The following is a 13,049-nucleotide window of genomic DNA, read 5'->3' on the forward strand; positions in this document are numbered from 1 at the left end:
AGATCGATTCGCTATCTTGTGGGCGATAAGAAGGGGTGGGCAGGCATTTCCCCTATGCCATTTGCGAGAGGAGTTGCTTGGATAGCTCGACGGGGTGTTTTCAGCATTGCTCGACATTTGTTTTTATTCCTCAGCTTCAAGCTCGGTAAGATGTCTTCCTCATCCTCCCATTCTTCTTCCAGTTCTAGTTCTTCTGGTTCTAGTGAGTATGATTATGAGTTCGAGGTTAGGACTTTTGAGGGTGCTAAGGTTGGTCCCTCTAGGGTGGAAGTTGAGCTTCCCTTGCGGGTTAGTTGTTGGTTTGGGACCACACCCTGTGTCTTAACCCTCGAGGATATGGCTCAGATCCAAGCTATGTACGGGATCCCCGAGGAATTCCGAATGAGGTGCCCGTAGCATGGTTAGATGGCAACCGATGCTTGGCCCGACGAGATTTGTGTGTACGATAACAGCTTGGAAGTCGGGCTGAGGGTTCCTCTGGACGAAGGAGTTGTCGAGGTACTTGCATGGTACCGAGTATTGCCAGTGCAGCTGATGCCAAACTCCTTTAGGTTTTCATTCGGCCTTCTGTCCTACTGCACAGTTCGTCATATCGAGCTAACCCCATGTATGGTGAGCTTCCTTCTTTAGCTCAAACATCACCAGCAGGGCTACTACTACTTCTCGACTAGGAAGAACATCAGAGCGCTGGTTGGGGCCCCCTCTTCTGTGAAGCACTAGAAGGAAACTTTCTTCTTTGTCCTTTGTCCTGGGGGCCTCCCCTTCTTGGTCATGCTACAAAAGCCGAGAACGAGAGTGCCCCAACCTCAATGGTCAACACTTACTTGGGAGGAGAGGTCAGCTCCGAGCATGATTCACGAGATAGACGTAGTTGCGTACACATGCTCGGAGATGTTGATGTGTAGGGTGGCTGGTTTGTCATTTTCGTTGCTTTGTTTGCTCATACTTTCTTTGCTTCTTTGATATTATACTTATTATCGTGCTTTCGCGGTGTAGGTGTAGAAAATGAGGAGGAAATTGTACGTCGGATGAAGGAGAATCGCCAGAAGCAAAACCGGGCTAGCGTGTCGCCGCAGGTCCATTCCGAGGTCTTCTGATAGGACACCTCATCGCCAAAAAAGAGTTCGGCGGCCGAGGAACGACAATGAGGACATCGTGGTCGTGGATCCTGGGGAAGCTCGCCAGGCTGCCTTTCCTTTGCAAGTTGAGGTGGGGAGTCGTAGCTCAGATATTCATGTGCCGTATTCGACAGTCCGCAACCAGGACAGGCTAGAGACCCTCGGAGTTCTCGAGTAGTTGCTTCGCGGGATGATGATGGCATACATCACTAAAGAGGCTAGGAATACTGGGAGCAGCACCTTAGAGTGCTCACTTATTCGGGCTGCGGTTCAGGTAAGTTTGTGCCTGCCTTCATTGTTGTAAGCACGTTTCTTCGTACTAACAATTCTTCTTGTGTCTGTAGAGCGCATACTCGGCCATTGCGCATACCGAGTATTTGCGGGTGAAGGCCCAACTGGCCGAGCTTCAGGCGGCCAGGGAGCGGCCGTTGCACTAGAAAAGGAAGTGGTCGAGTTGAAGGCTCAGTTGGTCGAGCAAGTGGAGTTGGTCTGTGGCCTAAAGCATGAGATTGCCGAGCTAAAGGTAGAGAGGAAACGACTAAAGCAAAAGGCCACCGAGGAGGCAGTGGCACGGTACAAGGACTCGGTGGAGCTTCGACAGGACATGGATCAGTATGCCTCAGCTTCCTTCGAGGTTGGGTTCAACGTCTTCAGGCGGAGAACACTACACCATTGTCCCGAGCTGGTTGGAGTTGCGTAGACTTAGGAGGCCTACGATGATGAAATGCCCCCGACCTCGGATGAACTCATTGATGAGGAGGGCGGAGGTGGCGATGATGATGAAGATGGTGGTGACGAGGCCACTAATCTCTCTTCCACGGGTTGAACTGCTACGAGTTCTTTTCTTATTTTTTTTAGCTCCTATAATGGCTTGGCAGGTGGAGCTTTCATCTTCTATACTGACTATTTGACTTAATGAAACTTTCTGGTACTAAACTTGTGTGCATTCATAATTTTTTTTTTGGTTCCTCGGCCTTTCCTTGGCTAAGGTTTGAGTTGGCTGAGATCTTCAGCCTCCGACTAGTGAAGTGGGAGTGTATTCTGAGCTCTCATATTTGGGATGCTTAGTTTTCAGTCTTGGGAGCCTTTGGGGCCCTTTGAGGGCTAGCTGTTGCTTGGCTAGCTTTGACCGACCGTTAGTTGGTAGGTGAGCGGAGTTTAATGACCGTCCTCAGGCCTTGATGGATGGGGGTGTTCTTCTCCGCTTTAGGCTCAGGCCGTGGACAGCCAAGCCAAGTTGGTCAATAATACGCTGCCCGAGCTATGCATTGTGGGCTCGGGCCATTCGGAAATCAGCCAAGTCAGTGAGTTGTACCGAACTACACATGTGTTGTGCGGTTGTGTAGCTCAGTTGTGCAGAGCGGTCGTGTAGTGTGGTTGTGTAGTGCAGCTGTGTAGCGCGACTGTGTGCGGTTATTGGGTTCACAGGAGCGGGCCGTGGAGGCGGACCTCCTTGTTGTGTCTTGCTTCTCATGCTCGAACCGCACTCCCATCCTTTACTACCGACATGTTTTGGGGTCCTCGGGATGAGGATCATCCTTTGTATGCATCGTGGCATGAGGGGGGACGGCCCGGTTGGGCAGTGACGTAGACCCTAGTGTTTGCATCATCTCATAGATCTTTTCAACTTTTTCTTGCATTGCTCGGAATTGTACAAGAACAACCACGGTTGGAGGCTGTGGAATTTCTTGATGTGAAGGGCTGCGATGCTGAGATTCCCGAGATGGGGATCGGCTTGTAGATCGTTCGGACTAGTTCTTGGGCATCTTGATTGCTTTCTTGATTGCGCAGTGAGGAAGGAAAGATTTTCAGGAAAGGCTTTTTGTGCATTTCCCACAGGTGACGCCAATTTGATGCTACTCAATCTGCGGTGGTGCACAAACTGAGGAGAGCAACCAGATAATCCTTGCCAATAAGGCGGGACCGAGCTACAAGGATGAGGCCGCACTTCAAGACCTGTGATCAAGAAAGGAGAAGTCAGAGGCCTGAGGAGTTATCCCCAGGTAAATACTATGATGCTCAAGTCAATAGAAGGCGGTAGATGGTCGGGCCAAGCTATGAGGGTGCTGGTCCGAGCTAAGTAGCAATACGGGTGTCAGAAGTTGGATCCCTTACCTTGAGCATGGAGTACCTTTTTATAGCTAAATATTTGTGCCCTGGTCGGACTAGGCTTCTGGGGTTGTTGGGATGAGGTTAGCTGTTGAGGTATTCAAGATAGTCCCATTCCCTAGCGGAGTCGTCTTCCTTGTTCCTCTTTATCCGTAGTTGTACTCATCCATGTGACGTATAACTGGCGTGGCTGAAAGGATAAGATGGGGGGCCACAATAATAGCGTATCTTGGTCGAGCTAGGTCAATGGCTAGGTGGCCATGTTTCTCTCTGGAACAGTTCAGCCGTAACCCGAACAGGATGATAAGAAGACAGACACCTTAAAACACTCAACTACAAATGATGCATCCTCTACATTAGGGCTCAGTCATGAACTTGATCACTCCAGTCCTCCGTCGTCGGGAAGTAACCTGCATATTGTTTTAGCATTGCTATTGTTTCCTATATATTCTTTTTTTGTTAATTTTATTTAGCTGATGAAAATTTCTTACACCGTCGTTGGTTTCGGACACTTAGTCGATTCGTTCGAATCTATTCAATATCACAACTATTCAAACGCAAAAGACAATGAACAATATCTCCATTCAACGGTAGTTTTGATATTTTCAAAAAGGAATTTTTCCTTTTTGATGCCTCCACCAATCTTGTTGGGTAAATTGTTGAAATCTCCCCTAAGTTTTTATCTGTTGTTAAAACTTTTCTTGAAGTTTGATAATTACAAATTTACAATTAAAGCTCAGTTCGGCAAGAGTACAAATGCAAAAATGAACAGTGTAAATACATACAAAACAATACAAAATATAAAGGTTTTGCACTCTACATATTTGCATTTGTACTATTTCCAAGCTGAGCCCAACTCCCAATCAACTCCCCTAAACTTTTTGATATAGTTGCAAGTAGGCCCCTTCTAATAAAATCTTTCAGAAAATGGCACAAAAATGTTTAAAATACCCATATAGCTTACTTCTAACTAATATGTTTATTTTCCAAATTTTCTTTTCATATGAATCACTCCTCAAATCCTTCCAATCACTTTTGTGAAATTGATTTATTTTTTAAATTTGCCCTTCATATCAATCAATTCAAAGGTAAAGCTGCAACTTTATATTCTCCTTGTTCTTATTGTTCATAAAATTTGTATTATTTTTCCCATAGAAACCTAGATATTTTTATGCCTTTTTTTGAAATATTCTACCAGAGGGGCCTATTTGCAGTTATGTCAAAAAGTTTAGGGGAGTTGATTGTAATTACCAAACTTTAGGGGAGATTTCAGCAACAGCCAGAAACTTCAGGGCATGTTTCATCAATTTACCATTTTTTTGTATTAATCAAGGTTTTTGAACCGCCGTTGACTCGGATGGTCAAACCGTTCGACCCGGAGAATGTCTAGGCAACCGGTTCCGTTTTACCCCAAACCCAGTCTTTGGCCAAGAACCGTTGAAAAAATTAACAACCTGTTGATCCGCTGACCCGTTCAACAGTTTTTGACCATTTTTTAATTATCTAATTTATTTGTCAGAATGAACTGTCCTTTCAAACCGGACGGTTGGACCATTGACCCAAAAATCGGTGGCCAAAACGGTTCTGTTTCCGAGCTGTTTTTTACATTGATATTAATCCTTATGTTGTTCTCAATCCATAGATCTTTCCGTCTAAAATTATACATAGCTCATGTTGGGATGGTTGGAACAGCATTGTTATTTTGTTGTGACAAATCCAGATTCGTCTATGTGATTTAACATCTGTGCCCCACAATATATCCTAGGAACATCTCCCACTAACCACTTTGGGAGATATTTCTAATACACGCTGAGATGTGCATGTAGAGCGTTAGTGAGGTGCCTTCTGTGGAGCACAGATGTGATCTCCGTCTATGTATTTATGAATTTGCATGTCGCAACTCCCAAATGACAAGTATGGAAGATATTCCCAATACATTCTAAGATAGATTTGCATGTAGGCCACCTGTGGGGCGCTTGTGTGATCACTGTAAACGCAGCGTGAAAACGGGTCTATGTATAATGTATGCCCGAATTTGCTCCATTGCGAATAATCAGATACAGAAATATTCTTCTTTTCATATACATTAAATAAAAAAAGTTATAGTTTGAAAATTTTAATCGGGATAGACTGGAGGTATATGAAATCCCACCATTAAACATTTCCTTGGACTTGATTCAATCAAATGTTAGCATTTCCTTTTTTGAGAAAAGTCCAGTTCTTTGGTTTTACTTTTACCACTTTATACAAATTAGGCATTCTATCTGTACAAAAATGGTTCATAATTTCATGGAAGAATGTTACTACTAGTAAACGAATTTATTCAAATCTTGGTTGCTTTGCCTTGTAGACATGGTGGGATTGGTGAAAAAGAGATACTATTCATTTGCATTCCTCAACTTCATCATTTCATGAGCCATTCTAAGTCCATTCTAAGTACACCAAGTATAGAAAACTGAAGTGGGGATTGCCTACTTTGAAGAATTTCAACTACATTTTCAGGTTGATCCATTCACCATTCAGCAGTCAGCACAAACTAGAAAATAAGATGCTTGGTCATAAGACCTTTATACTATAAACCCAGTTAACCTGCACAAAATCTCCATCTGCTTTTTTTAATTTTGGTTTAAAATCAAATCCACTCAGAATATCTAGCGTCTGATCCAACACTGCAGTAACAACTAACGTGATTGGCACAGCTAGCAATTACTTGGTGTTCAACATTTTATATGGAACTTTATTAAGACATCAATTGCAAGATAAGAAGGCACAAACAAAAAATCAAGTCCTTCCATAAACCAAAGAGCAATATAGAAAAAGAAGGCCTAAGCACCAGCCACTAAGACGTTTAATACAAGAAGAAACCCAGTTATCCACAGAACCTAGTATGGAGGGCCAAGCGGCTCAAGCCCTAGTATTAGCACTCCTCTCTACTCTCCCAGCTGGGTAACCAATCTTTGAATTCAAAATAATAAGATGTTCATTCTAGCAGACATAGATATACATTCCCTGAAGTAGTATTGCTAGCTTGCTGCAACAAAGGGCCTTCACCACCATCTTCCATCCATATAAATGTGCCAGTTCATTCCAACTTAAGACAAGGGCTTTCACAGATGTCTAGCTATTGGAAGCCTTCTATTCTCCTTTGTCTCGTAAAACAACAATGAATTAATGAAACCAAAGCTCCAAGAATATCAACAAATTTCCCAAGTGTAAGTGTATATTTACAATTGGTGAAGAAACTGAGAACCAAATGGAAGGGTAAAAAAAGAAGACAAATATCAGTACCTACTAAAACAATTAGAACACTTGTATAGTTATTGCAGACTTTAGCTCTCGAAATAAATAAATCCTTTCTGCAAAAGTACGTGCCAGATCAGTATAAGCTTCAAACCTTTTCTGATTGGGAACCGTCAGAGGACTTGGCAAGTAGAGCTGTGCTTTCTGAATCAACTTCAAAATAAATCTTCTCTTTCTTAGAAGGATATAGTAGATAATGTTGGCATATGAAGAGAAGGTCGAAGAAGACAGTCAACTGGGGAAGAAACAGTTTTGGTCTCGATTAGTAGCCAATATTGGAAACTGAACATACTTCACTGGCCTCACCAAACCAGTTCAGAACTTCATAAGAAATATACTACAACGAATGTCTCATTAAAACTGATAGATATCATGTTTGAGATTTACTTTGATTTTATTTATTTTTATGGAACCAATACTTTTTCTAATTCGTAGTCCAAAAAAAATCCGCCAGGGCTTCTTCTAGAGTTCTTCCCCGTTTCCATTTTTCTAACCAAGAACCTTGAAAGTAATGGCCATGGGATTTTTCTTTTGTGGCATGGATGAAATAAGTCCAAGATATATTGCTGATAATGTGTTTGCAGCAATACAATTGACAACTTGAATATGTCGTAAATAGTTAAATAGGTACACAACTTGAATTAATAAAAAAACTAGTATTTCTCTTTTTCAGGTTACCACCAGAAAGGCTAACATAAGTACCTAATTGTATGGTACTCAATCCCAACTTCTATGCTAGGTGACAGGTAATTGGATGCCTGCAAAGTAAATTGGAGGGTAAGTGCTAGACATTTCAATTACATAAAAAGTTTACAACTCTATCGTGAGATCAGTAAATGACAGCAATGTTAGCAGCTGGTTGAATTGGGTTAACGTAGAAATAAATCCCTTTCTGGTTCTTAGATATTAACTGCTTGGACTATGGTAAAAGAACATTGGCTTTGGTTAAAACTAGAATGAATGAGGAACCACTCAAGTGATTCATGTAGTTTCCCTTGCTTGATCATTTCTATTTTTTAATTAACTTACTTATAACACCCTGTTTATGTTATGGGCGCATTCCTCGGAAAGACGTACCATCGCCGCCGGCAGAAACAGGAACCTGACCCACCGCCAGATTAGATTAGATTAGATCATCTTGCTTGTTCTTATCTTATTCTATTGCTCTTATCTTATCTTGTTAGTAAGTTATCAAATTAGGATTAGTTTATCTTATTATCAGATTAGGATTAGTTTATCTTGTTATCAGATTAGGATTAGTTTATCTTATTATCAGATTAGGATTAGCTTATCTTATCCTTAGCAAGATAGAATTGGAAGTCTCCCTATTCAGCAAAGAGACTCCCTAAGATTAGGACTCTTGTAATCTCCTATTTAAGGAGACACCATTATTGAATGAGGATATTGAATATTCAGTCAAGAAAGAGAGTAAAGGAGAGTTAGGTGATCTCTTGAACAAATCACCATTAGGGCGCCTAGATAGGTTCATCAAGAGCAGGGAGGAACAAGGGAAAACAGAGGGTTTCCCCCGTGGACCGACCCGTGACGAGATCCTATTCGCGGGCCCATAACAGTTTATGTCATGGTTTGGTGGTTCTGTGAAATTGTAGTTGAACTGATCAAACTATGAATCAAGGCTCTTTCCGGTTTGATGCCTGGTCTGGTTCTCAAAACATTGGTGACTGGTATTGATGCATGCAAAAGCCTGATAGTATTTGCAATCATGAAAAAAGGCGGTCAAGAAATATGTAATTACATATCATAACCTATCCTTGAATGAGTAACTGCTAAATTGACAATATCTAGTCAATGGATTTGATTGTACAAAAATCATTAGCACCAAATTGTTCAATCTAATGTTATATATGTGAACATAGAAAGATTACGGCATGAGTACCAATCACATGAACAGATGAGGCAAAGAAGTGAGAAATATTTTTCATAAGCAGATATGTTGTAAAATGAGAAAAAGAGAAAACACATTTTATACCAGGGAAAGCAAAGTCTTCCCTATATTTCCATAGAAGTTTATCCAAGAACCTGCATAAGGAATGGATAGAAGCATTACTTATTGAAAAAGGGAATACTATGCATAGAATTGAGTTCTACCTCAAAAGGTACAGAGCTATTTGCTGATAGAAGAGGTAACATACCTTGGTCTATAGACTGCATGGCCATCTGCGCATAGTTCATCAATCCTCCAAATAAATCAAGTAAAATGTTTCCAATGCTCCATCCTTCTGTGCTCTTTCGCATAAAGTTCATTAAGGCCTATATTTCGTAATACAGTTCATTAATACAAGGGGATGGCTAGTCTTCTAGTTCTATATTAGAGAACCTTTTCATCATCTTGTCAATACAACAATACAAAATTCTCTTTGGTATATGGTGCATAAAGATCATGGAAGTTACCAATCCAATTACCTAGTTATGTAAGATTACAACAACCCCAATCTGAATATATTTATAGACAAATTAAGCTTGTTAAATAAGAGATCAATCTTAAAATAGGTTGAAATTTTCCAAAGATATGTATGTTTTTTTGATGAATGTTGGGAATATATTTCATCTTTTACCAATCAAAATATTATAGAGAACACCTAAGGAAACCAATATAATCAGTTAGCTTCTTTTGTTGAACCACCCATATTTTTTTTGGTATTCAATCGTACATCTGAATATAGGGGCCGTATTTTGTTGAACTGCCCATGTATGCCCATCATGATTCCCTACATGTAAATCTGGTAATTATAAATGTCACTCGCAGAAGAGATAACAGAATATAAATGACACAGACAATAAAATAAGATTTATACAAACTATATTTGGCCTGACATTTATTTGTGATTTGTGAACGAATGAAATTCAGACACCAGTGAGTCCACTTTGGAGTCACTTTCAGAATTTTGAAATAATCAATCAATCGTATATGAGAAAGCCTATTCAGTGGCAAGTATACCATTCATCCATTTTAAAAAAAGGTTGAGATGTATATCTACCATGTTATTTATTAGTTAATTAATTCAGACATTGGAAAAGCATGTGCATTAATAGTCTCAAAATCCAACATAGTCTAGCTTAGTGGGTACAGGAGAGCCAAATCCCATACCGGGGATTAAATCCCGTGTCCATCATTAGAAACCAGTAACCAATACACCACCCAGATATCCTATCCAAAAAAAATAACAATTTATATAACACCAACCAGTCCATTCTATTCTTCCCTCAAAATAAGAAATATTAAAGATTAGCAAGCTTCTAGCCTTCTACTTAGTAAAGGTTAAACTTAGATCACAAAAATCGCAATGAAGATAAGTCATAGTAATACTTCATAACAATGTTAATTGATCAAATGTAACTAAAAATTCCTTGCAGTGTATCGAATGCCCATAGAGGTATGTAACTCTAACCTGAGGAATGTATTTGAGCACTGTCATGATAACTTGGATTCCACTGCAACAGGAATGCAATTGTGAAAAGTTAGAATTGATGTTTTTATAGTTCAATTATTATATCAAACAACCAAAAGTGGTCCAAACTCCAAATGTTATGTAAACAAATTGAAGATTGAATGTAAAGAAAGGAGCACTAAAACTTGCCCATTGCAATAGACATAATTTTCAGTTAATTAGACAAATTTGATCTTCTAAACCATAATATTTTACTGAGGTTCACAGGGCTGTTTATTGGGAATCACAGAATCATATTGAAGGGCATAGCAGATGCTTTAAATAATGGCATCACATGGAAGCTCAGGAGAAAAAGCTATTTATATTCTAACTTCTAATCCATACCTTGCACAAGAATTTTTATTATTCCTGAACATAGCATAAACTGGTGGAAAGCTAGTCCCACGCAAGAAAAGTAGGAACATAGCTTACTTTGACAAACCAAATGGAGAAGAGATATCCAACACAAATTTTAGAGACATGTATCAATATACTAGAAATGCTTTATTTATTTGGACTCAGAAATCAATTAGACAGGGATGGCTCTTCTCCTTGTCATTATTCCCCTTCACCCAAGTTCTATACTCCTATACTTCTATACTTTAGAAAGAAGAACTTACTTAAATACAGAGATTAGCCAAAGCCATGAGTTGTTTGGCCAAGCTATGAACACACAAACTGCAGCAGAAACCCAAACAATAGATGTGGTTGCAATACAAGTTTTTGAGACTTTCTGGTTCCCACACTGTACACAGAACATTAATAGGCTAAGTGCAAAGTTTCATTGTTTCTACAAAATTCCAGATCACTCAAATAAATAACTAAAAAAGTGCCACTTGCGGATCATAAATCAAATCATCTTACATCATAGATCAGAACTTGGTACAAGGTAATAGCTGTCAATAGAACAGCATGTGTTGAGAAAGCTACATCATTTGCAGCTACAGGGATCATCTGCAACAAAGACAGAAATTGATAAGAACTCTCTGAAAAGAGAAGGCATCATTAACATCATTGTAACAGTAATAATGATAATGCCCAAATAATCTATTCAAACTTGAAATTCCACTCCTGCTCCATTTGCCATCTCTCTAGAACATCTAAAAGCATATGGAAATTGATTAAACTGATACCAATCTGACCTCTTGCAGTAAAAATTAGACAAATTAGATTTCAAGTTTAAACTAATTTCTATAACTGAGAAGTTGGATCAAACATTTCAGGAAAGGAGAATTGTACTGCATTACATCTTTAAACAATATGAGCCATTTGAGTAGGCATAGTAAAGGAAATCCTCGTTGAAAATTAAAAAAAAAAACATTGTAGAAAATTCACCTTCCCACCAGGTTGATAAACCACTTATCTTTGGGTCATTTTGATCGGATTATATTAGGAGATGAAACATGGAACATGCTTGAGGACAACAGAACAACTCTTGAGAATTGGAGAAATAGTAGCAACAATGTACTGGCACAACCAAATGGGAACTTGTTTTATTTACAATGATGACAGTATGCTTCGTGAAGGATGCAACAATGATTAACAGGAGAATGAAATTACATGCATCATGTACTGTTAACCTGCATCTGATTTACTGCTTTAGGAATATGCATAACAAATGATTCTCGGGTTTGATAAGGAATCTTTATATTCCCAGTGCGCAATTTACAATGAATTTATAAATAACCACCCACCTACCCCCCACACCAAACACAAAGTGGAAAACTCACAAATCCATGTGAAATGTATGCCAAGGCATGCATAAACTAGCTCAAAATACCGACAAGATCAGGCTTCACAACCAGTACATAAACTTTCCTGTGTATCACATGTTAAGATCTAAGATCAAGAAAAGGCTAAACTTAAAGTTAGAGATAGATGATAATAACACACTGGAGATGAACCAATATCCGTGGATCCCTAACTAGTTTAGCGACTATGATCCTTGCAAGATAATTCATAATGGTCCAATGTTTTTTGGCCTCCAATAACAGCAATATTATATATGACATTACGGGAGAGCATCAATTTAAGTTCTTAATAACCAAGTCATTTTAGTTCATTTTGTTTGTTAAACACCACCAAAGAGACCCTGAAACAACATAACTTTCTATATACTAAAAATTCACAGTACCAAGTGCAATACCCTCTAAATTTGCAAATTGAGTAGCAATCATATTGCATACTCGACTAATGTTCCCTTAGTTCGAAGGAACGAACAGGTAAGTTATATGTATAGTTCTGAAATGACTCATCTATAAAGAAGAGTGACTTGGATCAAGATGGAATTGTTTCCAAATTCAGAAACATCCTGACCAGAAAATTCCGCATTAACAAGACCAAAAAATATGGCAAGAATCATAACACCCACGTCCTAAAAGATGAATCAAGTTGAAAAATTTTAGAATTACAAACCTCTCCATAACCATACTTCTCGTGGTACTGTCTCTGAATAACAGTGCTAAAGAAAAGAGACGCATTGTAGATGAGATATGAAGAGTGCTTCGTAAGATTCAGAACCAGAAAGTCGAAATTCAACCCCACAACGCTTCCAAACGAGAAATCAATAAATAAATAGACAAACAGCAACCAAATGGATATATCAAAACAAAAAGATGAAAAATTAAAACAAGCCTTAGCCAGGGAAAGAAAAAAATAGAAATCATTGCAGAAATAAGTAAGAACAGAATACCACTTTCTCCTGAAGTTCAAGATAACCTGTGGATAGAAACTGAGAGACCAAGAAAAGAAAGCAATCCAACCGAAAACGTTGTAGGTGATTTCGAGTGGAAGCGAGTTCCATGATGTCATTTCCCCTTCTCCCGATGCACGAAATTGAGCTAAATCACTTCGCTCCTAGTTTACGGGAGACTTTAAAAGCAATAATAAACTCCAAAAACCCCGCTGAACAATGGATGCGTGTCCTTTTACTCCCTGAGATTTAATAAATGTTAAAAATACTCTCTCTAAACTTTCATTTCACGTGTATCAAATAACCTCTTCGTTAGCCTTCCGTTACAAAAATGAACGGAAAATAATCATGTGCCATCACGCGACTTTTAAGTTTTCCAAA

At 39.2% G+C, this 13,049-nt stretch overlaps 1 protein-coding gene across 15 annotated transcripts; it reads right to left on the reverse strand.

Annotated features, from left to right (window-relative positions):
• Positions 1 to 5,937: 5,937 nt before the first annotated feature.
• LOC148853655 (cystinosin homolog) lies at positions 5,938 to 12,869 on the reverse strand. 15 transcript variants are annotated; one of them, XR_016113363.1, is made up of 10 exons: positions 12,669 to 12,869; positions 12,392 to 12,524; positions 10,841 to 10,930; positions 10,597 to 10,721; positions 9,938 to 9,980; positions 8,681 to 8,798; positions 8,518 to 8,567; positions 7,230 to 7,285; positions 6,622 to 6,762; positions 5,938 to 6,469 (listed from the first exon to the last, which is right to left on the reverse strand). XR_016113363.1 is itself a non-coding variant. In XM_088986572.1 (9 exons), the coding sequence occupies exons 1-9, from the start codon at positions 12,785 to 12,787 to the stop codon at positions 6,335 to 6,337; spliced, it is 855 nt and encodes a 284-aa protein (XP_088842698.1). In that variant the 5' UTR covers positions 12,788 to 12,843; the 3' UTR covers positions 5,938 to 6,334. The 15 variants fall into 15 exon arrangements, 11 of the variants coding, with proteins under 11 accessions (XP_088842698.1, XP_088842699.1, XP_088842704.1 ...); XR_016113361.1 differs by having other exon boundaries at positions 12,392 to 12,854; XR_016113362.1 differs by lacking the exon at positions 7,230 to 7,285 and having other exon boundaries at positions 5,938 to 6,370; positions 6,516 to 6,762; positions 12,669 to 12,840.
• Between the last annotated feature and the right edge of the window lie 180 nt (positions 12,870 to 13,049).

Source organism: Nelumbo lutea, chromosome 4 (genome assembly GCF_056320005.1).
Source record: "Nelumbo lutea isolate HS-2025 chromosome 4, American lotus-T2T, whole genome shotgun sequence".
Taxonomy (NCBI): domain Eukaryota; kingdom Viridiplantae; phylum Streptophyta; class Magnoliopsida; order Proteales; family Nelumbonaceae; genus Nelumbo; species Nelumbo lutea.